This window comes from Salvelinus alpinus, chromosome 6 (genome assembly GCF_045679555.1).
Source record: "Salvelinus alpinus chromosome 6, SLU_Salpinus.1, whole genome shotgun sequence".
NCBI lineage: Eukaryota > Metazoa > Chordata > Actinopteri > Salmoniformes > Salmonidae > Salvelinus > Salvelinus alpinus.
The window spans coordinates 8,537,105-8,556,134 of record NC_092091.1 but is presented as its reverse complement, the minus strand read 5'-3'; the positions used below and the strand labels follow the sequence as shown (position 1 = coordinate 8,556,134).

Genomic DNA, 19,030 nt, shown 5'->3' with positions numbered 1-19,030 from the left:
CCCTGGTCAACTGTAAGTACTGTTATTGTGAAGTGGAAACGTCTAGGAGCAACAACCGCTCAGCCGCAAAATGGTAAGACACACAATCTCACAGAATGGGACCGCTGAGTGCTGAAGCGCATAGGGTGTAAAAATAGTCTGCCCAACGGTTAAAACACTCACTGCCGAGATCCAAACTGCCTCTGGAAGCAATGTCAGCACAAGAACTGTTCGTCGGGAGCTTCATGAAATGGGTTTCCATGGCCGAGCAGCCGCATACAAGCCTAAGATCACCATGCGCAATGCCAAGCGTCGGCTAGAGTGGTGTAAAGCTCGCCGCCATTGGACTCTGGAGCAATGGAAATGCTTTCTCTGGAGTTTTTCTAATTAATTTTTCACCTCTATTTAACCAGGTAGGCCAGTTGAGAACAAGTTCTCATTTACAACTGCGACCTGGCCAAGATAAGGCAAAGCAGTGCGACACAAACAACACAGTTACACATGGAATAAACAAACCTACAGTCAATAACACAATAGGAAAAAATCTATATACAGTCTGTGCAAATGAGGTAAGATTAGGGAGGTAAGGCAATAAATAGGCCGTAGTGGCGAAGTAATTACAATATAGCAATTAAACACTGGAGTGATAGATGTGCAGAAGATTAATGTGCAAGTAGAGATACTGGGGTGCAAAGGAGCAAGATAAATGAATACCAATACGGGGATGAGGTAGTTGCTTCACCGTCTGACAGATGAACCTGAGTTTGGCGAATGCCATGAGAATGCTACCTGCCCGAATGCATATTGCCAACTGTAAAGTTTGGTGGAGGAGGAATAATGGCCAGGGGGTGTTTTTCGTGGTTTGGGCTAGACTCCTTAGTTCCAGTGAAGGGAAATCTTAACGCTACAGCATACAATTACATTCTAGACGATTCTGGGCTTTCAACTTTGTGGCAAAAGTTGGGGAAATCCCTTTCCTGTTTCAGCACAAAAGCAAGGTCCATACAGAAATGGTTTGTTGAGATCAGTGTGGAAGAACTTGACTGGCCTGCACAGAGCCCTGACCTCATCCCCATCGAATGCCTTTGGCATGAATTGAAACGCCAACTGCGAGCCAGGCCTAATCGCCCAACATCAGTGCCCGACGTCACTAATGCTCATGGCTGAAAGGAAGCAAGTCCCAACACCAATGTTCTAACATCTAGTGGAAAGCCTTACCAGAAGAGTGAAGGCTGTTATAGCAGCAAAGGGGGGACCAACTCCATATTAATGGAATGAGATGTTTTATGTGCAGGTGTCCACATACTATTGGTCATGTAGATGGAGAGAGAGAGAGAGGGAGAGAGAGAGGGAGAGAGAGGGGGAGAGCGAGAGAGAGAGTTACTACTCTGCAGGAATTTTAATTAAACCCTCTTGCTGTTTGGGGTATTCGGCTGGGTTTCTGTATAGCACTTTGACATTGGTTGATGTAACAAGGGATTTATAAATACATTTGATTGATAGTGCATGAAGCTTGCTCTCTGTCAAGCCTCCAGCAGCATAATATAATAACATCAAACATTTAACAGAATCAATCAACAGTCCATTGGCAGGGCAGTGGTTCCAATCATGACAGTATTGTCCCCAAGGCTCTGTGACTAGGGAATATAATGGGCTTTTGGTACAGAGGCCTTTTCAATCATGAATCTATGGTGCTGGGAGACAGGGGGACCCCAGCTAGATTTGTACCCAGCAGAGAGAGGGGAGCCTGGGGGTGGCCTGGTGGCCTCCTGTGATCTCAAAGTTTCAGACTGGTCAGTCCCCTCAGTAAAGGTACAACACATTCATTTACTGGGAAGGGCTGAGAAGGTCAGTCTCCACAGACTGACTGCTTGTGGAAGGCCAAGGGACAGGGTATTCATTATTCTATATACTGTACACTACACTCAACCTACATCCTTGGCTTTTTAGCTGGAGGATAAGGGACCAGCTTTGTATAAGCCAACACCCTTGGCTTTTTAGCTGGAGGATAAGGGACCAGCTTTGTATAAGCCAACACCCTTGGCTTTTTAGCTGGAGGATAAGGGACTAGCTTTGTATAAGCCAACACCCCTGGCTTTTTAGCTGGAGGATAAGGGACCAGCTTTGTATAAGCCCACATCCTTGGCTTTTCTCCTGAAGGACATGATTCCATTGCACCACAACACTTTTTATTTTGTCTTCAGATGACTGTGGGCTGAAAACTAATTTCTCTCCTAGCAAAGGATGATGTTTCTGACCTGTCAGCAATGCATTTTATTAGAGAAGACGCAGAGTGGAGAGAGAGAGAGGGGGAGAGCAAGAGAGAGGGTGAGAAAGGGAGAGGGCGTTACCACTCTGCAGGAATTTTAATTAAACCATCTCTCTCAGTGAAGGCAGAGCGCTGTGCTGAGAACCTAGAGTGAGATCTTGAGGGTCACACCTATGAACTGCTGGAATTGTCTAGCAGGAAGCTCACATATAAAAACACACAGTAACAGACGTTCCATTCCATCCAACGCTCTAGAATCTAAGAGGTGCATTCTTGGGATTCTAATATGAAAAGCCATTTACAAAGAAGAATCAAGACTCTCTCCTTCGGTTGTGACTTGTCCTTGGTTGCTCAGCAACTCTCATGTATGGTTGAAAGAAACGCTGTCTATCGTACAAAAGGCAGTCAGAGAATGCTGGGTATTCACATTTTGCACGGTAGAACATATTTTTTAAGGGGAAAGCGTGCTTCCACATAGATAGACACTGGATGGTAATTTTGGTGGATATTTTTCTCCTCGTATATCCTTTTTTATTTTGCGATGTTTATGTTATATGATCAGTGCACTGACGTTCACTGTATATTTCAGCTATCTATCAGTAGAGGGCACTAAATCGGACCGAAAGGTTTATTTCAGACACTGAACACTGGTCCGTGTCCGGTGAAAACCCGGGCTAACATACAGAAGCTGTCTTATTCTCCAGTTGTGATCCAGCTGTCCATCCAGAAGCTGCGCTACCAGTAGAGGGTCTTTCTAGAGTTGATTGTCAGCACACCTCGAACTACAGTCCAGATCCTCCTTCCACAGCGTCCTCGTTCTCAGACGTGTGAATCCGGGTTGGAGGTTGCCAAGTAACCACAGATCCCAAGGGCACCAATGCTACCTCAACCAATCTGTACTTGTCAATAGACTTAATTGGTGCAAGGTGCTTTTTGTAAGGTCTGTTTGAGGTACAGTATTTATTTAGCTACATAAGAAAATCACATTTTATGTAAATGGGAAGGATTATTAATAAGTGCCGTTAGCGCCATGGCAACAGTAATAGCATTATCCTCAAGCATATTTTCTAATCCTATGGACTATTTATCAAGCCTGTTGGATTGAACCTGAGGGCTCTCTTCTCCCAGTACAGTGGGTGAACCAGAACCACAGCAACCCTGGCTGACCCATAGATAGACACCGGAGTCTAGATGGATAGAACCCGTTTTAGCATGGACAATACAGGGAGGAGTCCTTTTTATACATCTCTCCATGGGTTGGCCTCTTGGCCCAGACACAGACATAGTTGGAATATCATCACCAGTAAATGAAGCCTCACAGTAGCAGAGGAGCTGCTACCAGCAGAGACAATGGACGTCTGTCATCCACACAGTCAGGCAGTCCAAATATCAACACACTGCAATGTGCACCGTGGCTGTAACGGTATGAACGCGGTCGTGTTCCAAATGACACCCTTTTATTTTAGTGCACTATTTTTGACCAGGGAATCTGGTCTAAAGTAGTGCACTACAGAGAGAATAGGGTGCCATTTTGGGACACGACCTGTGACCTTACATTGAGATAAAGAACCTTATTGTTGGCGAACTGAAACCCCATATGATCCAGCCTGGATAAAACCCGGACATAAAAGTGACAGTTCAATAAACAACGAAGTCTGTGGGCAAAAATTGGGAGTCAACTAAAATCCAGACTCATTCAATTCAGACTCATCAAATCTCAGAACAATGAGAAAAGAGTGGGTTTGCAATGGGGACAGAATAGGATGAGTCATTCAACAGCCATCTGTAGTCATAGACGGTCTATGGTCCCTGAGGACACTGAGGAGCAATGGGCCTAAGTAAGTAAGAGATTCTGTAGACGGCATACAATCCATATTCATACCTGGCGTGTCAACTCATATAAACAAATATTATACTATAGGTCTACTATATTTATATACTGGGGCTCCTGGACATTACTGTAACTTTTACTACACTTTTTGTGTGTGTGGATAATACTGTAGTATTTACTGCAATTAGGTGATAATGCCCGAGAAGCTGGTGCTTGGAGGATATATTGACACGGTGTGGTTAGGCCCGAGATTAAGTCTATACTGTAGAATACGTACATTTTATAGTAAGTACTACACATGATCGAGGGATACTACAGTACGTAGTATAGTATACTACAGTTTACAATAGAATTCTATACGTTTACAATAGAATTCTATAGTAAGTACTATATGTATATATACAGTGGGGAGAACAAGTATTTGATACACTGCCGATTTTGCAGGTTTTCCTACTTACAAAGCATGTAGAGGTCTGTAATTTTTATCATAGGTACACTTCAACTGTGAGAGACGGAATCTAAAACAAAAATCCAGAAAATCACATTGTATGATTTTTAAATAATTAATTTGCATTTTATTGCATGACATAAGTATTTGATCACCTACCAACCAGTAAGAATTCCGGCTCTCACAGACCTGTTAGTTTTTCTTTAAGAAGCCCTCCTGTTCTCCACTCATTACCTGTATTAACTGCACCTGTTTGAACTCGTTACCTGTATAAAAGACACCTGTCCACACACTCAATCAAACAGATTCCAACCTCCACAATGGCCAAGACCAGAGAGCTGTGTAAGGACATCAGGGATAAAATTGTAGACCTGCACAAGGCTGGGATGGGCTACAGGACAATAGGCAAGCAGCTTGGTGAGAAGGAAACAACTGTTGGCGCAATTATTAGAAAATGGAAGAAGTTCAAGATGACGGTCAATCACCCTCAGTCTGGGGCTCCATGCAAGATTTCACCTCGTGGGGCATCAATGATCATGAGGAAGAAGAGGGATCAGCCCAGAACTACACGGCAGGACCTGGTCAATGACCTGAAGAGAGCTGGGACCACAGTCTCAAAGAAAACCATTAGTAACACACTACGCCGTCATGGATTAAAATCCTGCAGCGCACGCAAGGTCCCCCTGCTTAAGCCAGTGCATGTCCAGGCCTGTCTGAAGTTTGCCAATGACCATCTGGATGATCCAGAGGAGGAATGGGAGAAGGTCATGTGGTCTGATGAGACAAAAATAGAGCTTTTTGGTCTAACTCCACTCGCCGTGTTTGGAGGAAGAAGAAGTATGAGTACAACCCCAAGAACACCATCCCAACCGTGAAGCATGGAGGTGGAAACATCATTCTTTGGGGATGCTTTTCTGCAAAGGGGACAGGACGACTGCACCGTATTGAGGGGAGGATGGATGGGGCCATGTATCGCGAGATCTTGGCCAACAACCTCCTTCCCTCAGTAAGAGCATTGAAGATGGGTCGTGGCTGGGTCTTCCAGCATGACAACGACACGAAGCACACAGCCATGGCAACTAAGGAGTGGCTCCGTAAGAAGCATCTCAAGGTCCTGGAGTGGCCTAGCCAGTCTCCAGACCTGAACCCAATAGAAAATCTTTGGAGGGAGCTGAAAGTCCGTATTGCCCAGCGACAGCCCCGAAACCTGAAGGATCTGGAGAAGATCTGTAAGGAGGAGTGGGCCAAAATCCCTGCTGCAGTGTGTGCAAACCTAGTCAAGAACTACAGGAAACGTATGATCTCTGTAATTGCAAACAAAGGTTTCTGTACCAAATATTAAGTTCTGCTTTTCTGATGTATCAAATACTTATGTCATGCAATAAAATGCAAATTAATTACTTAAAAATCATACAATGTGATTTTCTGGATTTTTGTTTTAGATTCCGTCTCTCATAGTTGAAGTGTACCTATGATAAAAATTACAGACCTCTACATGCTTTGTAAGTAGGAAAACCTGCAAAATCGGCAGTGTATCAAATACTTGTTCTCCCCACTGTATGTAGTATTTGTTCATATGAGAATATCCACAGCAATATGTAACACAACCCCAGTGTAAATCACGTACAGTAAATCATTTACACCAGGTTTCAATGCTTCAGATTTGATCCCACCTAAAACCCTAAACATTTGGTCAAAGTTATTTCGGCAGGGACTGTCCACGCCCAGCTGCCTGCGAGCCAAGTGGCTGAACCGTAACTAGAAAAACAAGGTTCTTGTTTCAGAGGTTGGTCCAGGGGTTAACCCTCCATTTCACACCGTCTCTACAAACAACAACACAAATACCAAAGGGAAGTGGAGTTCCCCTTTTAAACAAGCAAAAACAAGGTTCTTGTGTAACAAGTTTTAAGATGAGGTGTCACCCACCCTGGTGAATAGCATGTTATCTCCTACATGGTGTGTGTGTGTGTGTGTGTGTGTGTGTGTGTGTGTGTGTGTGTGTGTGTGTGTGTGTGTGTGATGTGTTACACCCACCCTGATGAATAGCATCTTCTCTCCAACGCGGTAGCGGCCCTGGGCCTGTCTCTCCACACAGAACTTATTGGGACACTTGCAGGGAGGGTCCTCCGAGATATGCTTCACCTGACACACACACACACACACTTTAAAATCCTTGATTTGAAGACACAAATTCACATTTCAGAACAGATATCTGGACCCCTGGGGAAACAGACAGCACCTTCTGGAACCCCTGGGGAAACAGACAGCACCTTCTGGAACCCCTGGGGAAACAGACAGCACCTTCTGGAGCCCTGGGGAAACAGACAGCACCTTCTGGAACCCCTGGGGAAACAGACAGCACCTTCTGGAACCCCTGGGGAAACAGACAGCACCTTCTAGAACCCCTGGGGAAACAGACAGCACCTTCTGGAACCCCTGGGGAAACAGACAGCACCTTCTGGAACCCCTGGGGAAACAGACAGCACCTTCTCCTCCACACAGCAAGGCTGCCCATGACTGCTGACACAGAGCAGTACCTCTATCCTCATCTTATGTAGGCCTGTTATCTGAAGGCCAGGTACAGTCAGCCTGTAAACATGGCACAGACTTCTTAATATCACCACAGCAGGCCTGCACTGATATCCAAGGCTGTTCAGGGGTGATGAGGGGCTGGTATTTAAGCATCTTGTCAGAAAAGGCCTGTTCAGGGGTGATGAGGGGCTGGTATTTAAGCATCTTGTCAGAAAAGGCCTGTTCAGGGGTGATGAGGGGCTGGTATTTGAGCATCTTGTCAGAAAAGGCCTGTTCAGGGGTGATGAGGGGCTGGTATTTAAGCATCTTGTCAGAAAAGGCCGACTCCATGTAACAGTCATATGAGCAGCCTACCTCCAGAATCAGCCCCTCTCTCTGGCCTCCCCCAACAACAACAACAACATTAACCCTAATTCTAACCTTAACCCTCTAGAAATAGCATTTCACCTTGTGGGGACAAACAAAATATCCCCAGTTGGTCAAATGTCTTGTTTGTTTACTATTCTTGTGGGGATTTGTGTTATAGTTAAACACTTCCAGATTAGTAGGGAGGTCAATAAGGGTCTAAAACCACCACAAATTACTGGTAATCCTCAGAAATTCCCAGAAATATCCATGGAAAAGTTCAGCATTCCTTGAAATTCAAGGAATTTTACCACCCAACTCACTGCATCATCCAACAGCTTCCCTGTGCTCTTCTGGCTAGACGAGGAGCACTTGGCAGGAGAGGGGGATGGAGAGAGGGAGACAGATGAAGGTAGAGGTGCCATCTCCTCCTGTTCTATCTCCTTCTCTAGCTTAATAAGCCAAGGAGGCTCCACGTTGTACCTAAAGAAAGAGACAATTGGAAAATCAGTTTACATTAAGGTTACATTACTTAAGGGATAATCAACGAGGGGCTATGCGTAATATGGAAAATCATTAACAACATGGAAGGTGTGTTTCACAACGCGCCAGCAGAGAATAATGAACAACGTGGTTAGGTGTGTTTCACAACGCGCCAGCAGAGAATAATGAACAACGTGGTTAGGTGTGTTTCACAACGAGCCAGCAGAGAATAATGAACAACGTGGTTAGGTGTGTTTCACAACGCGCCAGCAGAGAATAACGAACAACGTGGAAGGTGTGTTTCACAACGCGCCAGCAGAGAATAATGAATAATGAACAACGTGGTTAGGTGTGTTTCACAACGCGCCAGCAGAGAATAATGAACAACGTGGAAGGTGTGTTTCACAACGCGCCAGCAGAGAATAACGAATAACGTGGAAGGTGTGTTTCACAACGCGCCAGCAGAGAATAATGAACAACGTGGTTAGGTGTGTTTCACAACGCGCCAGCAGAGAATAATGAACGTGGAAGGTGTGTTTCACAACTAGCCAGCAGAGAATAATGAACGTGGAAGGTGTGTTTCACAACGCGCCAGCAGAGAATAATAAACGTGGAAGGTGTGTTTCACAACGCGCCAGCTTAGAATAATGAACAACGTGGTTAGGTGTGTTTCACCACAAGGTGCCAGCAGAGAATAATGAACAACGTGGTTAGGTGTGTTTCACAACGCGCCAGCAGAAAATAATGAACAACGTGGTTAGGTGTGTTTCACAACGCGCCAGCAGAGAATAACGAACAACGTGGAAGGTGTGTTTCACAACGCGCCAGCAGAGAATAACGAACAACGTGGTTAGGTGTGTTTCACAACGCGCCAGCAGAGAATAATGAACAACGTGGTTAGGTGTGTTTCACAACGCGCCAGCAGAGAATAATGAACGTGGAAGGTGTGTTTCACAACTCGCCAGCAGAGAATAATGAACGTGGAAGGTGTGTTTCACAACGCGCCAGCAGAGAATAATGAACAACGTGGTTAGGTGTGTTTCACAACGCCAGCAGAGAATAATGAACAACGTGGTTAGGTGTGTTTCACAACGCGCCAGCAGAGAATAACGAACAACGTGGTTAGGTGTGTTTCACAACGCGCCAGCAGAGAATAATAAACAACGTGGGAAGAAGGTATGTTCCACAACGCGCCAACTGAGTGGAAATGACCTTTAACGGAGTTGCATTATTTTCCATCTCTTTTATACCATGGCTATAATTTAACACATCATTTGCCGGTAGAAATGTGTTCAACAGCCACTGAAGTAGCTAGCAAGTTAACTTAGATAGCTACAGTAGTTGCCGTGGTAACCAAACAGACTTGCTAGTTTAGCTAACCAAACCATCAGTCCTAGCTTGCTATTATGAAAATCGAATTCAACAATGCCAATAATATTTTCAATTCGACTTTTGCTTTTCAAAAGCAACTCAAACATAGAACATTTTAAGAACCATAGCCTTTTTAATTCTACCCGTGAAAATATACTGTGTGTTATAGGAAAATTACGCTCTAGAATGCCCTTCAAGCCAATCAAAAACAAGTATTCAACAATGCAATGGTTTAAAGTGGCCTGGCAGTCAAAGCCACTGTTTTTGGATTATATATCCCACTGCAGCATGGGGTTGAATCTGGCCCACTGCCATTTCATCACACAGATTATATATCCCACTGCAGCATGGGGTTGAATCTGGCCCACTGCCATTTCATCACACAGATTATATATCCCACTGCAGCATGGGGTTGAATCTGGCCCACTGCCATTTCATCACACAGATTATATATCCCACTGCAGCATGGGGTTGAATCTGGCCCACTGCCATTTCATCACACAGATTATATATCCCACTGCAGCATGGGGTTGAATCTGGCCCACTGCCATTTCATCACACAGATTATATATCCCACTGCAGTATGGGGTTGAATCTGGCCCACTGCCGTTTCATCACACAGATTATATATCCCACTGCAGCATGGGGTTGAATCTGGCCCACTGCCATTTCATCACACAGATTATATATCCCACTGCAGCATGGGGTTGAATCTGGCCCACTGCCGTTTCATCACACAGATTATATATCCCACTGCAGCATGGGGTTGAATCTGGCCCACTGCCATTTCATCACACAGATTATATATCCCACTGCAGCATGGGGTTGAATCTGGCCCACTGCCGTTTCATCACACAGATTATATATCCCACTGCAGCATGGGGTTGAATCTGGCCCACTGCCATTTCATCCCTCTCTCAATCCAAAAAAATGTAAAATATTTTAGGAGTGGGCCTGCCTCACTCCTTTAGATTTGATATTTTTTACAGACTGAGGATAATCGTTTCTGAGAGGATGTAATCAAAAGGTTAATTAAACTTCTATTTAAATACACATATATATAAACATGCATACAAATTAAATTGATATTAAAGGCATTTTAATTGAATCATTTTTTTTTATTATTTTTTTTAAAGGGAAAAATTCCTCAATTCTTTCTTACCGAGATGCTATCCTTCCTAGTTGGAGGAGACACAGACACACTTCCCGTGGCTGCTTGTGAAGAACTAATAGGAGAAATCAATATAAATGTATTCATTAAGCAAATTATCTTCCTAGCAACACATCTCAAATGACCAGGTGGTAATATAATCTCATTGAAACTGTGTTAAAGTGGTCTAAAACTCCTATACGCACATGCCAATGGGTATGAGAGGAAATGAGAAGTGTTTGTTTGTTAAAGATTGCCTTTTTTTAAATATTGGTGTGGTAGTTTTAAGGTGAACATGAGTGTGGGGCTTAAAACAGCTAGAGGAAATATTTTTTTTTAAGATCAACAAAACAGGAATTTTTAGATTAAAACTAGACTTCCACGAACACAGTGACAGACAGTGGGAGGATCGATGGGGATAATGACGTGTGACACAGCACACCATGCATCATGACAGCAATAGTTCTCCAAACCTGTTGTCGTACAGCTACACCGTGATGATACACTATTCAATCCATCACAGGGAAAAGAAGGCAAGAAGGGGAAAGAGTGGGAACAGGACAGTTAGCTTAGCTACCCTGTTGTAACACACTGTGGTTGTGACCACACTACTAGCCTTGAGGGAACGGGACAGTTAGCTTAGCTACCCTGTTGTAACACACTGTGGTTGTGACCACACTACTAGCCTTGAGGGAACGGGACAGTTAGCTTAGCTACCCTGTTGTAACACACTGTGGTTGTGACCACACTACTAGCCTTGAGGGAACGGGACAGTTAGCTTAGCTACCCTGTTGCAACACGGCAAGAAGGGGAAAGAGTGGGAACAGGAGAGTTAGCTTAGCTTAGAAGGCAAGAAGGGGAAAGAGTGGGAACAGGACAGTTAGCTTAGCTACCCTGTTGTAACACACTGTGGTTGTGACCACACTACTAGCCTTGAGGGAACGGGACAGTTAGCTTAGCTACCCTGTTGTAACACACTGTGGTTGTGACCACACTACTAGCCTTGAGGGAACGGGACAGTTAGCTTAGCTACCCTGTTGTAACACACTGTGGTTGTGACCACACTACTAGCCTTGAGGGAACGGGACAGTTAGCTTAGCTACCCTGTTGTAACACACTGTGGTTGTGACCACACTACTAGCCTTGAGGGAACAGGACAGTTAGCTGGCTGGGGTTGAAAACAAGAGAGGAATAAACCAACCATCAGCCAGAAAACCGACCAGGAGAGAGAAAACATGAGAATCGTCTGCACCTCTACGGCTGACGTGGCCTTCATCAATCAGGTTTAAAAGGCTAGGTATTCTCATGCATATTTCAAGAGATGCTCTGAGATCATCTTCACATTAAATTCAGACTTGTGTTCCAAACGGAACACTATTCCCTATATAGGGCACTACTTTTGACCATGCCATAGGGCTCTGATTCAAAGTAGTGCACTATATAGGGAATAGGGTGCCATTTGGAACACAGACACATACTGCAGAACCTAGGCACTGACGTAGACTTTAACAGCATAGAAGAGAGCAACACGAAACTCCCCACTGTACGACTGAGTGAAACATTTAAATAACATTCTCCAGCCAGCCAGCTAACTCCCCACTGTACGACTGAGTGAAACATTTAAATAACATTCTCCAGCCAGCCAGCTAACTCCCCACTGTACGACTGAGTGAAACATTTAAATAACATTCTCCAGCCAGCCAGCTAACTCCCCACTGTACGACTGAGTGAAACATTTAAATAACATTCTCCAGCCAGCCAGCTAACTCCCCACTGTACGACTGAGTGAATCATTTAAATAACACTCTCCAGCCAGCCAGCTAACTCCCCACTGTACGACTGAGTGAAACATTTAAATAACATTCTCCAGCCAGCCAGCTAACTCCCCACTGTACGACTGAGTGAAACATTTAAATAACATTCTCCAGCCAGCCAGCTAACTCCCCACTGTACGACTGAGTGAAACATTTAAATAACATTCTCCAGCCAGCCAGCTAACTCCCCACTGTACGACTGAGTGAATCATTTAAATAACACTCTCCAGCCAGCCAGCTAACTCCCCACTGTACGACTGAGTGAATCATTTAAATAACACTCTCCAGCCAGCCAGCTAACTCCCCACTGTACGACTGAGTGAATCATTTAAATAACACTCTCCAGCCAGCCAGCTAACTCCCCACTGTACGACTGAGTGAATCATTTAAATAACATTCTCCAGCCAGCCAGCTAACTCCCCACTGTACGACTGAGTGAATCATTTAAATAACACTCTCCAGCCAGCCAGCTAACTCCCCACTGTACGACTGAGTGAATCATTTAAATAACATTCTCCAGCCAGCCAGCTAACTCCCCACTGTACGACTGAGTGAATCATTTAAATAACACTCTCCAGCCAGCCAGCTAACTCCCCACTGTACGACTGAGTGAATCATTTAAATAACACTCTCCAGCCAGCCAGCTAACTCCCCACTGTACGACTGAGTGAATCATTTAAATAACATTCTCCAGCCAGCCAGCTAACTCCCCACTGTACGACTGAGTGAATCATTTAAATAACACTCTCCAGCCAGCCAGCTAACTCCCCACTGTACGACTGAGTGAATCATTTAAATAACACTCTCCAGCCAGCCAGCTAACTCCCCACTGTACGACTGAGTGAATCATTTAAATAACACTCTCCAGCCAGCCAGCTAACTCCCCACTGTACGACTGAGTGAATCATTTAAATAACATTCTCCAGCCAGCCAGCTAACTCCCCACTGTACGACTGAGTGAATCATTTAAATAACATTCTCCAGCCAGCCAGCTAACTCCCCACTGTACGACTGAGTGAATCATTTAAATAACATTCTCCAGCCAGCCAGCTAACTCCCCACTGTCTGTCTTCTCTTACTCTGTGTTTCCTGGGACGTTCTGTACAGTGAACGACTGTTTAAAATACACATTACAGTCCATATCAGTCATTTAGTAAGCCAAGGCAGTCACAGCAGTTTCAGGACAGTCTGCTGTCCAAGTGGGTATTCTGTGAAGTTAGGCTATTGTGGATGGAGTCTGTGGACAACAGAAGAGGAGCTGGTGTAGAGAGCAATGGAGAGGAGGGGATAGCTGGTCTCCGTCTGGGCTGTAAGTGATTTTGTTCACTGGGGCAGGAGGACAGGACTGGGGAGAGAGGGGGACAGGACTGGGGAGAGAGGGGGACGGGTGGGGAGAGACGGGGGTGGGGAGAGTGAGGCAGGGGTGGAGAGAGGGAGGGGGACAGGGTTGGGGAGAGGGGTGGCGAGAGAGGTGGAAAGATGAAGGGGGACAGGAGTGGAGAGAGAGAGAGAGGGGGACAGGGGTAGAGAGAGAGAGGGACAGGGGTGGAGAAAGAGAGAGGGGGACAGGGGTGGAGAGAGAGAGAGGGGGACAGGGGTGGAGAGAGAGAGAGGGGGACAGGGGTGGGGAGAGAGAGAGAGGGGGACAGGGGTGGGGAGAGAGAGAGAGGGGGACAGGGGTGGGGAGAGAGCGAGAGGGGGACAGGGGTGGGGAGAGAGCGAGGGGTGGAGGAAGAGCGAGGGGGACAGGGGTGGAGGGAGAGCGAGGGGGACAGGGGTGGAGGGAGAGCGAGGGGGACAGGGGTGGGGAGAGAGAGAGAGGGGGACAGGGGTGGGGAGAGAGAGAGAGGGGGACAGGGGTGGGGAGAGAGAGAGAGGGGGACAGGGGTGGGGAGAGAGCGAGGGGTGGAGGAAGAGCGAGGGGGACAGGGGTGGAGGGAGAGCGAGGGGGACAGGGGTGGAGGGAGAGCGAGGGGGACAGGGGTGGAGAGAGAGAGAGGGGGACAGGGCTGGAGGGAGAGCGAGGGGGACAGGGCTGGAGAGAGAGCGAGGGGGACAGGGGTGGGGAGAGAGCGAGGGGGACAGGGCTGGAGGGAGAGCGAGGGGGACAGGGCTGGAGAGAGAGGGGGAAACCTGACCGACAGTGATCAGAGGAAGTGTACTCTTCTCACCAGGATTGAGGTTAATTTCATTTCACTTCACTTCAGTGAATTCAGGAAACGTTCAATGCATTGTTCTAAAACCTAATGGGAGAGAACTGAGATTTGGTCAGGTGTCTTGTAGCTTGAAATAATCAATACAGAACATTAAGGCAAATGGACACGCATCCGTACTCACCCAGTCCCTCAGACTCAAACAGGCAGGTCTCTCCCACCCCCACCTGACGACACCAGGTCAGGAAGTTAGCTGTGTTGTCCCTAGCAAAGAAGGAACCAGAGGGAGCGCTGGCACGACACGGGATCCTCCGACACGGGATGGCCTGAGAGAGAGAGAGGTTAGACGGAGAGAGGTTAGGGTGAGATGGAGAGAGGTTAGGATTAGAGGGAGAGAGGTTAGGATTAGAGGGAGAGAGGTTAGGATTAGAGGGAGAGAGGTTGGGATTAGAGGGAGAGAGGTTGGGATTAGAGGGAGAGAGGTTAGGATTAGAGGGAGAGAGGTTGGGATTAGAGGGAGAGAGGTTGGGATTAGAGGGAGAGAGGTTGGGATTAGAGGGAGAGAGGTTGGGATTAGAGGGAGAGAGGTTGGGATTAGATGGAGAGAGGTTAGGTGGAGAGAGGCTAGGATTAGAGGGAGAGAGGTTAGGATTAGAGGGAGGGAGGTTGGGATTAGAGGGAGAGAGGTTGGGATTAGAGGGAGAGAGGTTAGGATTAGAGGGAGAGAGGTTGGGATTAGAGGGAGAGAGGTTGGGATTAGAGGGAGAGAGGTTGGGATTAGAGGGAGAGAGGTTGGGATTAGAGGGAGAGAGGTTGGGATTAGAGGGAGAGAGGTTGGGATTAGAGGGAGAGAGGTTGGGATTAGAGGGAGAGAGGTTGGGATTAGAGGGAGAGAGGTTGGGATTAGAGGGAGAGAGGTTGGGATTAGAGGGAGAGAGGTTGGGATTAGAGGGAGAGAGGTTGGGATTAGAGGGAGAGAGGTTGGGATTAGAGGGAGAGAGGTTAGGATTAGAGGGAGAGAGGTTAGGATTAGAGGGAGAGAGGTTGGGATGAGAGGGAGAGAGGTTGGGATGAGAGGGAGAGAGGTTAGGATGAGAGGGAGAGAGGTTAGGGTGAGAGGGAGAGAGGTTAGGGTGAGAGGGAGAGAGGTTAGGATTAGAGGGAGAGAGGTTAGGATTAGAGGGAGAGAGGTTAGGATTAGAGGGAGAGAGGTTAGGATTAGAGGGAGAGAGGTTAGGGAGAGAGGTTAGGATCAGATGGAGAGAGGTTAGGGAGAGAGGTTAGGATTAGAGGGAGAGAGGTTAGGATCAGAGGGAGAGAGGTTAGGATCAGAGGGAGAGAGGTTAGGATCAGAGGGAGAGAGGTTAGGATCAGAGGGAGAGAGGTTAGGATCAGAGGGAGAGAGGTTAGGTTGAGAGGGAGAGAGGTTAGGGTGAGAGGGAGAGAGGTTAGGGTGAGAGGGAGAGAGGTTAGGGTGAGAGGGAGAGAGGTTAGGATTAGAGGGAGAGAGGTTAGGATCAGAGGGAGAGAGGTTAGGATCAGAGGGAGAGAGGTTAGGATCAGAGGGAGAGAGGTTAGGATCAGAGGGAGAGAGGTTAGCATAAGAGGGAGAGATGTTAGGATTAGAGGGAGAGAGGTTAGGATTAGAGGGAGAGAGGTTAGGGTTAGAGGGAGAGAGGTTAGGGAGAGAGTTTAGGATCAGAGGGAGAGAGGTTAGGGAGAGAGATTAGGATCAGAGGGAGAGAGGTTAGGATCAGAGGGAGAGAGGTTAGGGTGAGAGGGAGAAAGGTTAGGGTGAGAGGGAGAGAGGTTAGGGTGAGAGGGAGAGAGATTAGGATCAGAGGCAGAGAGAGGTTAGGATCAGAGGGAGAGAGGTTAGGATCAGAGGGAGAGAGGTTAAGGTTAGAGGGAGAGAGGTTAGGATCAGAGGGAGAGAGGTTAGGATCAGAGGGAGAGTGGTTAGGATCAGAGGGAGAGAGGTTAGGATCAGAGGGAGAGAGGTTAGGATCAGAGGGAGAGAGGTTAGGATCAGAGGGAGAGAGGTTAGGATCAGAGGGAGAGAGGTTAGGATCAGAGGGAGAGAGGTTAGGATCAGAGGGAGAGAGGTTAGGATTAGAGGGAGAGAGGTTAGGGTGAGAGGGAGAGAGGTTAGGATGAGAGGGAGAAATGTTAGGATGAGAGGGAGAGAGGTTAGGGAGAGAGTTTAGGATCAGAGGGAGAGAGGTTAGGATTAGAGGGAGAGATGTTAGGATGAGAGGGAGAGAGGTTAGGGAGAGAGTTTAGGATCAGAGGGAGAGAGGTTAAGGTGAGAGGGAGAAAGGTTAGGGTGAGAGGGAGAGAGGTTAGGGTGAGAGGGAGAGAGATTAGGATCAGTGGCAGAGAGAGGTTAGGATCAGAGGGAGAGAGGTTAAGGTTAGAGGGAGAGAGGTTAGGATCAGAGGGAGAGAGGTTAGGATCAGAGGGAGAGTGGTTAGGATCAGAGGGAGAGAGGTTAGGGAGAGAGTTTAGGATCAGAGGGAGAGAGGTTAGGATTAGAGGGAGAGAGGTTAGGATTAGAGGGAGAGAGGTTAGGATCAGAGGGAGAGAGGTTAAGGTTAGAGGGAGAGAGGTTAGGATCAGAGGGAGAGAGGTTAGGATCAGAGGGAGAGTGGTTAGGATCAGAGGGAGAGAGGTTAGGGAGAGAGTTTAGGATCAGAGGGAGAGAGGTTAGGATTAGAGGGAGAGAGGTTAGGATTAGAGGGAGAGAGGTTAGGATCAGAGGGAGAGAGGTTAGGATCAGAGGGAGAGTGGTTAGGATCAGAGGGAGAGAGGTTAGGATCAGAGGGAGAGAGGTTAGGATCAGAGGGAGAGAGGTTAGGATCAGAGGGAGAGAGGTTAGGATCAGAGGGAGAGAGGTTAGGATCAGAGGGAGAGAGGTTAGGATTAGAGGGAGAGAGGTTAGGGTGAGAGGGAGAGAGGTTAGGATGAGAGGGAGAAATGTTAGGATGAGAGGGAGAGAGGTTAGGGAGAGAGTTTAGGATCAGAGGGAGAGAGGTTAGGATTAGAGGGAGAGATGTTAGGATGAGAGGGAGAGATGTTAGGGAGAGAGTTTAGGATCAGAGGGAGAGAGGTTAAGGTGAGAGGGAGAGAGGTTAGGATGAGAGGGAGAGAGGTTAGGATGAGAGGGAGAGAGGTTAGGATGAGAGGGAGAGAGGTTAGGATGAGAGGGAGAGAGGTTAGGATGAGAGGGAGAGAGGTTAGGGTGAGAGGGAGAGAGGTTAGGATGAGAGGGAGAGAGGTTAGGATGAGAGGGAGAGAGGTTAGGATGAGAGGGAGAGAGGTTAGGATTAGAGGGTGAGAGGTTAGGATGAGAGGGATAGAGGTTATGATTAGAGGGAGAGAGGTTAGGGTGAGAGGTTAGGATCAGAGGGAGAGAGGTTAAGGTGAGAGGTTAGGATTAGAGGGAGAGAGGTTAAGGTGAGAGGTTAGGATTAGAGGGAGAGAGGTTAGGATTAGAGGGAGAGAGGTTAGGATCAGAGGGAGAGAGGTTAGGATCAGAGGGAGAGAGGTTAGGATCAGAGGGAGAGAGGTTAGGATCAGAGGGAGAGAGGTTAGGATCAGAGGGAGAGAGGTTAGGATCAGAGGGAGAGAGGTTAGGATTAGAGGGAGAGAGGTTAGGGTGAGAGGGAGAGAGGTTAGGATGAGAGGGAGAGATGTTAGGATGAGAGGGAGAGAGGTTAGGGAGAGAGTTTAGGGTCAGAGGGAGAGAGGTTAGGATTAGAGGGAGAGATGTTAGGATGAGAGGGAGAGAGGTTAGGGAGAGAGTTTAGGATCAGAGGGAGAGAGGTTAAGGTGAGAGGTTAGGATGAGAGGGAGAGAGGTTAGGATGAGAGGGAGAGAGGTTAGGATGATAGGGAGAGAGGTTAGGATGAGAGGGAGAGAGGTTAGGATGAGAGGGAGAGAGGTTAGGGTGAGAGGGAGAGAGGTTAGGATGAGAGGGAGAGAGGTTAGGATGAGAGGGAGAGAGGTTAGGATGAGAGGGAGAGAGGTTAGGATTAGAGGGTGAGAGGTTAGGATGAGAGGGTGAGAGGTTAGGATCAGAGGGAGAGAGGTTAAGGTGAGAGGTTAGGATTAGAGGGAGAGAGGTTAAGGTGAGAGGTTAGGATTAGAGGGAGAGAGGTTAAGGTGAGAGGTTAGGATTAGAGGGAGAGAGGTTAGGATCAGAGGGAGAGAGGTTAGGATCAGAGGGAGAGAGGTTAGGATCAGAGGGAGAGAGGTTAGTATCAGAGGGAGAGAGGTTAAGGTTACAAAACCAAAGTTTGTCAGGTCATCCACCAGCTCTTCTTCCAGTGGTGCTGACTCTGAATCAATGTGTGTCTGTGTCTTATTGGGAGAAACGCAGAAGATTCATTTCTGTTCCAACCAAGTACAGTTGAAGTCGGAAGTTTACATACACTTAGGTTGGAGTCATTAAAACTCGTTTTTCAACCACTCCACAAATTTCTTGTTAACAAACTATAGTTTTGGCAAGCCGGTTAGGACATCTACTTTGTGCATTACGCAAGTCATTTTTCCAACAATTGTTTACAGACAGATTGTTTCACTTATAATTCACTGTATCACCATTCCAGTGGGTCAGAAGTTTACATACACTAAGTTGACTGTGCCTTTAAACG

At 46.9% G+C, this 19,030-nt stretch overlaps 1 protein-coding gene across 1 annotated transcript in view; it reads right to left on the bottom strand.

Moving 5' to 3' along the window:
- The window catches only part of LOC139578069 (growth arrest-specific protein 2-like), a 53,007-nt gene that overhangs the window by 4,453 nt on the left and 29,524 nt on the right, over positions 1-19,030 (bottom strand). The window contains exons 4-7 of the mRNA XM_071405248.1: positions 14,560-14,701; positions 10,421-10,484; positions 7,728-7,887; positions 6,562-6,669 (exon numbers count right to left, since the gene is read on the bottom strand). Coding sequence (XP_071261349.1) covers positions 6,562-6,669; positions 7,728-7,887; positions 10,421-10,484; positions 14,560-14,701 — 474 coding nt within the window. The remainder of the gene's footprint in view (positions 1-6,561; positions 6,670-7,727; positions 7,888-10,420; positions 10,485-14,559; positions 14,702-19,030) is intronic.